The 13,050-nt window shown below is 37.9% G+C and overlaps 1 protein-coding gene across 2 annotated transcripts in view; it reads left to right on the forward strand.

The window, feature by feature from the left end:
- Positions 1–13,050, forward strand: part of LOC124270538 (protein mono-ADP-ribosyltransferase PARP14-like) — a 72,732-nt gene that overhangs the window by 26,404 nt on the left and 33,278 nt on the right. For both annotated transcript variants that reach the window (XM_046705559.1, XM_046705558.1), the window contains exons 6-9: positions 913–980; positions 3,124–3,351; positions 9,072–9,296; positions 11,439–11,484. In XM_046705559.1, the coding sequence (XP_046561515.1) occupies positions 913–980; positions 3,124–3,351; positions 9,072–9,296; positions 11,439–11,484 (567 nt within the window). The remainder of the gene's footprint in view (positions 1–912; positions 981–3,123; positions 3,352–9,071; positions 9,297–11,438; positions 11,485–13,050) is intronic.

Genomic DNA, 13,050 nt, shown 5'->3' on the forward strand with positions numbered 1-13,050 from the left:
TACTGAAAATTGATATATGTTTAATAAGTACTGGCACTCAACACATGTTTCTTACTTTAAGGATGTTTTATATTTTCTCCTTGATTGGTCATATTATTAAGTTCCTACTTTAGCATATTTGGCTCTTTCAACATTTTTGTTCTCAACGACATGTCTCAGAACCGTAAATTATTTTCTTCAATGTGTTGAGGCCCGTTGATGTCCTTTTTTGGTTAGATCTATAAGAGGAGAAACAATAGCTGCAAAATTGGGTATGATTTTGATTTTATAACCCGCAAGACCTAGGAATGATGACATTTTTTGCTTGGGCAGGATGCCCCAAAATTTGAATGTCTTGCCTTCAGGGATTTGACTTTCACTGACTACACTTCCAGTTGGTGCAGTCTAGCTAGCAGCTACATGTATTTCAGTAACGGCAATTTGATATGTCAAAGTGTCCATCGAAGGCCACTGAAAAAGATAAAATTATCATCTTTGAAATTCTGGATTCATTCAGTTTCATGTGTAACGCAGTCTTTGTGTAAGATGTTTCTGGTGCATTTACCATTTGGTTTAAATGGAAACGGTTGGATTTTTCTTTGAAGTGGGATATTCACAGAACTGGAGTAATATTAAACTTGAGGCATGGCACTCACTGTTTTTGAACTTGTCATGCATGAGACTTACCATATATTTCAAAAGATTCTCGAGTCTCTGAATGTTGATGCCAGGTATAAACTGCATAATGGTGTGTAATGGTTTCTGAGCCTTGGAGCCAGTTGCAGTGAAGGGGAAGCTTCTGTTTTGTCATGTAATTGCAATGACTTTTCTTTGCTACCGTTTTGTGGAAATAATAATGATTTGTATTTATCAGCTGTATGCTGATAATATCATAATGGTTTGTTTACACTCCCTTGCTTTTTTCCTCTCCAGAATTCAAGTTTGACAGCCCTTCAAGAATTGCAGTTAAATTGATCAAAGGTGAAATAGCTAGAGCAAAGGTAAATATGAAGATGGTGTTAATGTTCCTTGTGGAAACTGGTTAAAGTTAAGTTTCCCTTTGTTAAACTGGAGTGCAGATGTTTAGTGGTTACCCAGTACTTCCCCAATGATTGAATCTTATCAAAAGACATTTAAAAGATGGTCATGGTGTTTCACCTTGTTGGCAGTTTCCATAACTCCTTGTTAGAATGCCATTGAATCGTTTAAAAAATTATTTCCTCAACTATTCCCTGTTGTTGTTGTTTTGTTTTTTCATTGAACAAGCATAAACACTCTGTTAAAAAAGCCAAAATAGTTAGGTATTTTTGGTAGTTTCATTAATATATTCATTCTGTTCATTTTGGAAAAAAAATAACATAATTTTGACATAGAGAAAAATGTGCTTTTGTCTTCTAACTGCAGAGTTCATATGTAGAATTATGTTATAAACCTTATATCATCAGAAAGGCAAATGACTAAGGAATTTAATAACACTGCTATAACTGTGAACTGTCACTGACTTACATGGTGAAAATGGTGTCAAAGAATTATCAAAAGTTGGAAAATGTGGTAATGTTCAAGGGAGGTAGTCACAACCTTAAATTTGGTTTTGGTGAGAGTAAAATCTGAGTGGGAATAGGTTATCAAGTGTCAAGCCTTGATCATACATTTCAACATATCCTCCTGAAAATCCTACCAATTTCACCTAAACATAATTCGAGATAGTGAACTGAGTTATAAACTAACATATTCTTAGATACAAGTAATCAAATCCACTGCTATATCTTCAATCCGTATCAAATAACAGGCTGAACTTGCAAGGTGGAAAACAGCAGTGAAACGTATAACGGTGGAACACTACATTGTTGTATTGTGATTGGGGTTTAAATCGCAAAAACAAACAATTGACATGTACAGCTATATCATACTGACAAGCATCAGATTTAAGATGCAATATTCAACAAGCCGGAGAAATCACTTATCATTCCATTTCTAAAAATGTTAGTAAAATACAATCTTTGGTCCAGAATTTAAGAAATTACATCATATTGATGTGTATGTTTGTTACCATATTATAAAAATAAGGATTTAGATCACATTCCATGAAAAGAACATAACACAGTCAATTAGTAGATACTTTTATTTATCATATTGGCAAGAGATTTCAAATTACATCTGACAATATACTTTGAGGTTTTAGGTTTCTTGTATGCCAAACATGTCATTGTGTGATTGAAGTGGTTCAGAATACGTTTTTCAGATGCGATAATTTAGTGACATACAGGAAGAGATGTGGTGTTGCTTTTCTGTTGCATGGAATGGGTTTGTGAATGGTATCATTTCTCAGAGGTACAGATAATCTGCGTATCTGCGTAAATTACGCACATATTTATGTGAAAACTCAATTCCTGTTAAGTCTGTTGTGTGCAAGTACGCTTGAATTGTCGTAAATACTCAATAAATGTTCTATTTCAGGACATGAACTTGACAACTTGCAGTCTTTCTTATCATTCTCATATTACAGATCAAATATAAATAACAAACAGTAACATTTAAACTTTATTATATTTTTACAATTAATGGAAAATGGCAAAATACCCAAATGAGTTTGAGTGAGGTGAGTACAATTTATTTGGTTACTCAAAGGAAAATGAGGATAACCAATTGAGATGAACACAAACGAGTACATAACTCATGACCGAAAAAGTTTTCTGTAGCTCTGATTTCTTCAGCCATAATAAGTCCAGCTGTAGATTGATTGCTTGAATAGTCAAGCCTTGACAGTAGGATCAGTGAATGTATGTATGATCAAACAACAATTCATACCAATGGGTCTCATTGACATGCAATGATAATGACCCCCTCTTTCTTTCAAGTGAACTCTTATGACAATCATTGGCTACTGGGGGCAATTTTCCCCTCAGAATCCAGCTGCCAATACAAATGTCTTTCCCCACCCCCCCTTTTGTGCTGAATTTTTTTTAATTGACCATTGAAACTCGGGTGAAAATGAAGTGTGCACCCCTCCTTTTCTCAATAGTGTGCACAACCCCTTTCTCAAAAAAGCTGTATCCGCCCCTACTTTCCTGGAAGTATATGTGTTGGTATGTGTAAATTTGAATGTATATTTAACAATATCTGTCCATTTCCTATATTTTGCAGGCTGATGTGATAGTCAATGTTGTGGATAAGTATTTTTCCATCGACACTGGAGCAGTATCACAGTCAATCATGAAACTTGGTGGGCAGGAGCTGAGAAATGAATGCAAAACACATTCTCAGAAAAAATTGTCAGAAGGTCAATATGTAATGACTGGTGCTGGAAAACTGGAGTGTAAAAGAGTCATTCATTGTCATTTGGCACCTAGAGACAACCCAAAGGCTGCAGAGGTAAATAAACATCCGTTTTTCTTATTCTTTTGTAACTGCTGGTAAAAAGGGATGGTGTCTGTAGGAATGAAAGTCAAAAACTTAACATAAATCAAGTGAGTAAGTGAGTGAGTTTAGTTTTACGCCGCACCCAGCAATATTCCAGCTATATGGCAGCAGTCTGCAAATAATTGAGCCTGGACAAGAAAATCCAGTGATCAACAGCATGAGCATTGATCTACGCAATTGGAAACCGGTGACATGTGTCAACCAACTCAGCGAGCCTGACCACCCAATCCTGTTCATCGCCTCTTACGACAAGCATGGGTTACTGAAGATCAAATTCTAACCCGGACCTTCACAGGTCACATAAATCAAATGTGGTAATGAAATAAAATATGACTTAAGTTCCCTTTTGACCTGACCTTGTAATTGCCACTTCTTCTGTTTTCTGCCCACACACATTTTTGTAGCTTTTCATTTTTAGCCCACCATGAACTAATGTCATGCCTTTGATGTAATATTCATAAAACTAGGCATGCATAAATAGTGGAATAGGGTTCATTTCTCATAAGAAATCCAAAGCTGCCAGAATTCTAGTAAGACTGTCAATATACTATCGACAAAAAATAAGGGAACTAAGAAATTGAATGCAGCAAACGTAGAGGTGAAAGGGTGCGTTACCGTAGCGTTGCACCCGAACGCAACATCCAATGACAATGAAATTCCACATGATGCATTACCAACACGTGATGCACGTGCACACAGAAGTCAACCTCTGTAAACGTATTGGAGAACTCACAATCACTAATGTAAGAGAGTTGAACATATGCTGAAAAATGCCTCCGAGGCAGTATCTCAATGAACAAACAAAATGGAGAATTGTGGGGATGATAGAGGGGGGGACATCATTGTGTCAAGTTGCCCGAATGTTGGGTAAATCAAAAAGTGTAATTTCACGCCTGTGGGACAAGTACCGTCAAACGGGTGGGGTTGCAATGAGACCTGGGCGTGGTAGACCAAAATCAACGACACCACGACAGGATCGTCTCATTACATTAATGGCCCTACGCAATAGGTTCAAATCAGCACCTGCCATCAATAGGGAATTCCGTACACTCACTGGGCGACGAATTTCACACTCAACCGTTAAAAACCGGCTCTATCAAGCACGTCTGAAAGCAAGGCGGCCTTTCAAGGGTGTTACCCTTACAGCTCACCATAGGCGCCAAAGATTGGCATGGGCTAGGCAGCATCAGGGACGGGCTTTGCGCCATTGGCGTTACACCATGTTCTCAGATGAGTCAAGGTTTTGCCTCAGATTCACAGATGGCAGAAAACGTTGTTGGCGCCGTAGCGGTGAGCGGTATGCCAGAGCGGCAATTATTGACCATGATCGATATGGGGGTGGTAGTGTCATGGTGTGGGGTGGGGTTACACATGACAGGCGATCAGATCTGGTCATCGTTAATGGATCCTTGACTGGTCAGCGATACGTTGACGAAATTTTGCGTCCTGTCGTGGCTCCACTGGCTAGAATCATCGGCAGGAATTTTGAATTCCAAGATGATAATGCCAGACCACATCGGGCCCAAATTGTCACAGCTTATCTCCGACGAGAGGGCATACAGACATTGGACTGGCCCTCTAAGTCCCCAGACCTGTCCCCAATTGAACATCTATGGGACATTCTCGGTCGAAGGGTGTACGCCAGGGACCCCGCACCCGTCAACCTGGCCCAGCTTGGTGCAGCTCTTCAGGAGGAATGGCGGGCAATACCACGGGCAACCATCCGGAAATTAATCAACAGTATGCCATCAAGGTGTCGTGAATGTGTTGCCCAACATGGTGGACACACCAGATATTGAACTTTACGCCCACATTTGATTTAGTGGACATTCAGAGCAATTTCACATTCACTGTCATTTCATCAGTTCCCTTATTTTTTGTCGGTAGTATATTTAGAAAGTTAAAGAAGTGATCCCTTCAAATATGGTGACAGCCTACATTGGGGGACTACGCAGACACCAGTCGATTTGGGTGACTTTGACCTATCGTCAAGGTTGCCACGACACTGAACACTTTTTAAACTCTTGTTATCCCCCACAACTCATTTTATGGGGTGTTAAATGGACTCCGTCCGTGCGTGCGTCTGTCCGTCCATGCACATTTGTCTTTTCCGGAGCAGAACTCTAAAACCGTTCACTATTTCTTCACCAAACTTGGCACATAGATAGATATGGTGGTGTACTGGTGCCTTTTGATAGTTTTGGAATTCTGATTAAAATATTTTTAGCGTTTCCATGGCAACAAGTTTGACTTAGCCTGAAATTGAGTGTATTGCTCTTTTCCGGATCTGGTGGTGTACTGGTGCCTTTTGGTAGTTTTGGAATTCTGAATAAAACATTTTGGCGTTTCCATGGCAACAAGTTCGACTTAGAATGAAATTAGCGGTAGTGCTCTTTTTCGGAGCAGAACTCTAAAACCGTTAACTATTTCTTCACCAAACTTGGCACATAGATAGATCTGGTGGTGTACTGGTGCCTTTTGGTAGTTTTGGAATTCTGAATAAAATATTTTTGACGTTTCCTTGGCAACAAGTTTTGACTTAGCCTGAAATTGGTGGTAGTACACTTTTCCGGAGCTGAACTCTAAAACCGTTCACTATTTCTTCACCAAACTTGGCACATAGATTGGTCTGGTGGTGTACTGGTGCCTTTTGGTAGTTTTGGAATTCTGAATAAAATATTTTTGGCGTTTCCATGGCAACAAGTTCGACTTAGCCTGATTGCCATTTGCGCAAGCCCAAGATATAGCTGCTTTGAGAAATAATTATGACATGACTTCCCATGCAAGTTTTAAACCTCTCAAACCTCGGGAAATTTGCTTTCCTTCAAGCATATTGTGTGCACTAGCCAGGGCATAGACATCTGAATCCACCAACAGTGAAAGGAGTCCACCATCAGCATAAGAGTTTTCCTATACTGCCAATGAATGCCATTATGACCTTTGGAAATATCTGAAGGTCACACATAATTAGATCTCAACTTTAGCACATTTAACAATGGAGCCAAAAAAGAACCCCTCTAATTGCAGTTGGCTCAGAAATTTTATGAACTGCCGGTATTAGTCAAGATTCACTACACAACTATTGAATATGGCCTTGACCTTTGATCTTGAAGATGTCTTTCCACATGTATTGGGTATGCAGGTTGCATAATAACATAAACACTTGTAAACATTCTTGAAAAGTAACAATGTGCAAGAGAATGCCATGATATAGTTAATTTCTTTATGACAATACAAAATCCATGGTAACCATGACAATGCCCTAACTAGCATGTTTCCTGATGTTTAACCTTCTGTGATTTTTTTTCCCAATGTTCATTCTGTGGGGTTTCTTATGATACCAAATACATGGTGCTGCATGTACAATGCACTCATCAGTTAAGAATCTGAAATATGCAAGACAGAATATTGACTTTTGAGCAAAAATAGCTTCAAATTCGATTGTTGTGACCTTGACCTTTGACCTTGACCTTGTTGTTTACATGTGTTGAAAGAGCAATGCTTGGGGTATCAGAAACATTCACAACATTGACAAAATACATGTTCATTGTCAAGACTTAGCCATCTATATGTAGCAGTCATGTTCTCTCAAAAATAGCATGGTTACCATGGAAATGCCCCCAAATGACATGTTGCCTGACGCTTTCAAGACTGGCAACGTGGTTTTGAAAAAACTAAAGATTCCAAGCTTTCCAATGATACCAAATACACATTGCTATACCTCCAGTAGATCTATCCCCTTTACTTTGCTACTACCTAGCTGGAGATTGCCACTGGTCTAATTGCACAGGTGTACACATTGATGTATAACTGGTTGTAATCATGTTACAAAGTAGATATGCTGAACATTTTACTCCTTCAAGAGCACACTTTTCGATCATGGAATCTGTTAATACATTGTGGAATAATTTAACAAATTCAAAAATGCATAAAAACACACAAACTAAAAAAGCAATTGTCAAGATTGATTTTGTACATGACATGCAGGGGGGTCGCCTAATTTTGTACATAAATTTTAGGGGGGGGTCATTCACATTTTACATGCGTCTCCATAAAAATCATCACACACACACACCCTAGTCATAAATTATGAATGGTCCCTTAGGACATAGTATGACATGCCCAGCTCTCATATAATAGCCTCTTTATATGTGATGTTCCTGTGTAGACACGAACACAGTTATCTAGCAAGTGATGTACAGTTCAGTTCACATTAGGGGTTTTACATCAACTTCTGGGGTTCCCAATTTCATGGCAGGGACAGGTTGGTTATTTATAAAAGTAATATTGCAATGAAATGCATTGTAGGGTTTAGAAAATAGAGACCTGTCAAAATAAAATGAATCAAAAGATATGTGGTTGAAGCATTTTAGACATAAGTAAAGTTATGATTGTACAGTTAATATACAGGCTGATAATATTAACTGATGTTTGCACAAAAGATAAAGGTTATGTACAAAGTGTGATGGATAGGTTGGGATTGATGGGGAAGACAGTAATGCGATGGAAAATGAGAATATAATGAGATAAAGGTTGCTAAATGATGAGTTGATGGTAGGCAGTAGGGATGTAATAACCCTGGGTGCCGTTGTACAAAACAACCTTAGCGCTAAGGCTACCTTAGTCTATGTTAAGGTATGGGAGTTACGGTCACCTTAGCGCTAAGATCGTTTTGTACAACGGCACCCTGGTCCTTTAACTGGGAATGGTTTAAGGAGATTGTGACAAACAGGCAGATTATGTCATCTGTATTTTTTTACTGAAACATTGATACATCTTGCCAAAATAATGCTGTAGTCCATCATAGGCTGAAAAATCTGAAAAAGGATTTATCGTAGCTAAAAGATACATAGTTAAGTATCATCCCAATGCTATGAAGTCAAGGTTGCAGTAAATGTAAATGTCATTCATAAAGTATGTTTGCTACTTTCACTGTAATGCTTTTTTTCTTGAAATAGTTTGGAGTCTTACAAACTTAGAACCTATGAAGCAAGTGCCAACTCACTTTCATAGTAATTATGTCTAACATTTAAAGATGAAATTGATTCTTCACCCAAACAAGTCTTTTTCTTTTGAAAGAGCAAGTCAATGAACCCAGAGCCTTGTGACACATTTTTCAAAACATACATTGTTGTACATCTTGTATAACCTTAGTGTTGATTATACATATTTTACATTCATAGAGCAAAACCTGTAATTAAAATTACACAATGCTAGGATATATTTCTTTTGGTTAAATAATAGTTTTATGTATTATATTTTACTGACAACTGCGTCAGAATTTATCCCATTATATTATTGTGCATGTTTTAACTAAATCAGCGGTAGATTGCCGGGACACATGTGCACAGCTGATTGCTATTTCCGGCTCTATATACAAGACAAATACACACAGTAATCTTAACCCCTGCATGTAATACAATGCTCAGCAAAAACAAATTAGAACTGAAAAGTTAAATAATCTTGTCTAATGATGTTTAATTGCAAATGTGACGTTTTCGGTGACAAAGTCGTTTCTCTTGTTCGTTCAAGCAAAACGTTGTTTTCTTACTGGTCAAAAAAAAAGTTTGATGAAAGTGTTACCCATAGATAAGCCAACCCCATTCTACAGGCTGCTTTTTTTGGTCTTCAAAATTTGGCCTATTTACAGTAATATACGGTAACTGTTGCAGATGCTTATTGACTTGATTGAGAGGATGCTAGACGCAGCAAACAAGGATGGATATACTAGTATGGCTCTCCCAGCACTTGGCACAGGAGCTTTGCTTCAATATGACCCTGGTGTTGTAGCCAACAGCATGTACAATGCTGTCCACAAGTTTGAACAGAGATGCCCAGCAAGCAAGCTGAAGGAAGTACAATTTGTACTGTATCCATCTAATACAGATGTACTTCAGGTGAGTCTGCAGGTTATTTACAGCATCCTAAACTAATTTGTCACTGGATATTGAAATATACTCTTTCCGTTCGTCTGACATGTTTCATTTCAAGAACTTAATTCATTGAGAAAATCAGACATTCTCTTGGTATTGAGCAATTATTTTTGTACATGTTTTTCCTTTCCTGAGACAATAAGTTCACATAAATTTCCAGTGCCGAACTAATAAATATAGTTTATCTCCATGACACTTTAAGATAAAAGATCAGACTTGTCAGGACTGGTTTGGTTATAAAAGGTTTAGTTAGGGTTCATGTTCATTAGTCAAACTATTCAGCTATCGTAAATCAGTTCAGGATTTGTATTAAAAAAGGTATTTTTTTCAGGGAAACTTATATATTCTATCTGTGGTTACCGTTTCCATCTGTGAGTGAAAATTGTGTGCAATGAAAAGTAAAATTGCATTTTGGCTTAATCAGAGAGTATAGAACTCTTTTGAGGAACAGAAAGAATTATGTGTTGTGTAGTGTCTGAAATTGTTCATAATTATGTCAGGACTAACCACTGTTATTGGTATAATCAAGTATGATATTGACATACACAGCAATGTTTTGTGAGTTTCAACATATTTTATATGGTGATGAATGTGAGTGTCTCTTGTCTCTTTTACATTTATTTTAGTTCTTCCCTTGGCACTACCAATGTCACTTCTCTCACAATTAATATAAGAAAATACATTTACACTACTGTTAATTCTATCATGAAATCATAGAACTCTTATTGTCATTCATAGTTTTGCCACATTTGAATTAGGAAAATACTGTATTCTGATTGGTAAAATAGAGGTTCATGATAGCCACCCCTGATTAAAACAGATGATTTGTTAGCAACTTTACCATGGATTCAAATTTCTTTTTCATCATTGTCGGTAGGCATTTAAAAAAAAAATGGTATGTGCAAATTTTAGGTTACAAAATGTATCATTGCAGTTGCTACCCTTTAGTGTGTTAACTTATGGCATGTATGGATATACCGTATTTCCTCTAATAAGTGCCTGGGAGCTTATTAATTCAGCAAACTCTCAGACCGGGGCACTTAATAGGGGCCGGTGCTTATTGGAAGTTTCAACAGAAATAAATATTGATTCTCCCTTGGAATTCCATTTGAAAACTCCATTGTAAACATGAGGCACACCCGGGCAGTTATTAGAGACCCAGCGCTTATTGGAGACCCGGTGCCTTTTGGAGATCTTATTTCTTGAACAGTTGCTTTACCCCCAGTGCTTATTGGAAGCTTGCGCTTATTAGAGGAAATCGGTACCTCCATGATATCATGTAATGTCCACGATAAAAGGTTTCTCTGTTATGCAATTCCTGCAATGTGAGACTTAGAACTTTAGTGGAAATCAATCTAAAAAAGTACAGGACCTGTGTATCTCTCATGGCTTAATACCTTTTGATCAACAGAGTTTGTTTGGTGTTTCATGCCACACTCAGCAATATTACAGCTATGTGACAGGTCTGTAAATAATCAAGGTTCAGGGATTTCCAGGACGCAAATTCCTGTGTCCTATACGCTTAAAATGTGACAATGGACTCAACGAAATCTATTAGCACATCCACAGGGACGCAGAAAAAGTCCAAATACATTTGTAAAATTTCCAATCACGTAACAATAAGTTATCACTGAGTTGGCTACTATCATTTGCAGTTTCATTACTGTAACAATTAATGTGTTGATCATGATACACAGTATTAATAATAGGGACCCTCAAATACAGGACTCAAGGTAAATCCTTGGAGTTTGGACCAGACTATCTAGTGATCAACAGCATGAGCATAGATTTATATGTGTTTATGGAATTGTAAAACATGTTCATGATTTGAGATTGTTCTAGGAAACTGGTACCTTCACTACCTTTCTGCTGACATACAGAAAAAGCACTAAAAATGCCAAGCCATTTGCTTTTGTATGTGACATTCTATGCTAAAAACATTACACAAAGAAGGAACTAAAACGTGAAGGATATCATGTCACTTCCATGTCTCTATGGTCGTCATATGAGGGAAATATTCTCAAGAACGACGTAAAACCCAGTTTCACCTCCATGTCTTTATGAGTACTGAATAGTGTAGGTCATGAATCTGTTGTTTCTTTACAGGCTTTTCAAGAAGTAGAAAGAAGTAGAGATGCTGCACAGATGAAAAGTAAGTGTTGTTACGGTTAAATAATTGCCGTGACAAAAGATTTAAGAATTTTGAACCAGCAAAATATAACACAGACAAGTCTAAAATATTCAATAATATATTGAGCAAACAACGAGCAAGCTACAATGAATCACAATACAGATTTCTAATACATTGCAATGAGAGTCACAAATCTAAAGTTATGGGTCACATATATGAAATATTAACTCACCAGAGTCTTGGTAACCACAGTGAGGTCAGATATTATAAATGGAGCTTGTTTACAAATGAAAGCAGTCAGGCACAAGTGTCAGGGTCAGACGATGTTGACGAAGGACGACGGTAACTCCAGTGGTATCGAAAGTCCCGTTTAATTCCGTGTGTTATTCCGTGTGTCAGTCCTTGCATGTCACACCACACAATAGCCAGCCTATAATATATTCTGACACAGATTCTCGAACTTTCCAGCAAGCATGGCTGTATCATTAACCACTTAGATCTTTCTCGAAATGTGTTGAACATACGACATGACGATGTCAACACATAAACATCCGGTCAAGGGAGGTAACTCTTGAGCGCTATCATAAAGGCGTGCCGCTAAAATACTGTTGAACATATATGATGCGAAATGCGACCCACAACCAACATTCAAAACTTTAAACTATGTGACTCATAATTATTATCACCTAACCAGTGTTATTACAAATTACAAAAAACACACTCTCGTAACAGTGTAAATCTTTGCCTGACTGACTGAAAATCCAGGCAGCACATATGCAAGCATGCTTGTTCAGTGTCTTAACTGTACAAAGTCTCTTCTTTGGTACCACAAAACATGCGTTTTCTGACCCAAGATGGCACCCCATCCCACCTTGTTCTGGATGTTCAAGTCCAAGTTTTTATATGGCTGCCACGTCAGCCATCTTAAAACACCTACTTATCGCCTTTACTCAACTGTTTTAGCTGTATAGCCGTGAATAGCTGCAAAATTTCTGATGTTTTTTAAACCAACATTTACTCACGCACTCACTTTTGGCTGTAATGAAATGCTGGGCTCGTCTGCAGCAGACTGAACTGAAACAGAAGTCAAGCATGTGGTGTTGGAGGACTTCCAATATGACCATATTTGGAGGCTCTATGTATGAAGCCTCAATAACCTCTGAAATTTTGTTTCATTCTTTGGAATTGATGGGCAAGACTAAAATGCAATTTATGTTACTTATGCATCTCTCTGGATGTTTTGAAGTCATAATTCGCATTATAGATGTTATCTAGCCAATTCTAATAAACCATACCTACCATTGGCACTTTGATGAAGATCAGGAGTGTGAATGGGTTCTCTACCAGAAGCATAAGCCCTTCTGACAATCTGGATAATGCAGAAGGCTGCAGTGTTTGGGGAGCCTTCATATTCTCCAGAAAGTTCTTGGTGGGTTCAAAACCAGCGCTTCCTGGGACACGTCCCAATTGCTGTCTGGACTGTGTGTAAAGGAGGCAAGAGCTGATGATGAGCTCAACCAGCCTGACTTTGCCAGCATCACACCCAAACCCTCTTTGCTGCATTCATCTATTTAGATCTGTAAAACA

The sequence above is a fragment of the Haliotis rubra genome, unplaced genomic scaffold, assembly GCF_003918875.1.
Source record: "Haliotis rubra isolate DU_JTF1 unplaced genomic scaffold, ASM391887v1 Scf1524, whole genome shotgun sequence".
Lineage (NCBI taxonomy): Eukaryota > Metazoa > Mollusca > Gastropoda > Lepetellida > Haliotidae > Haliotis > Haliotis rubra.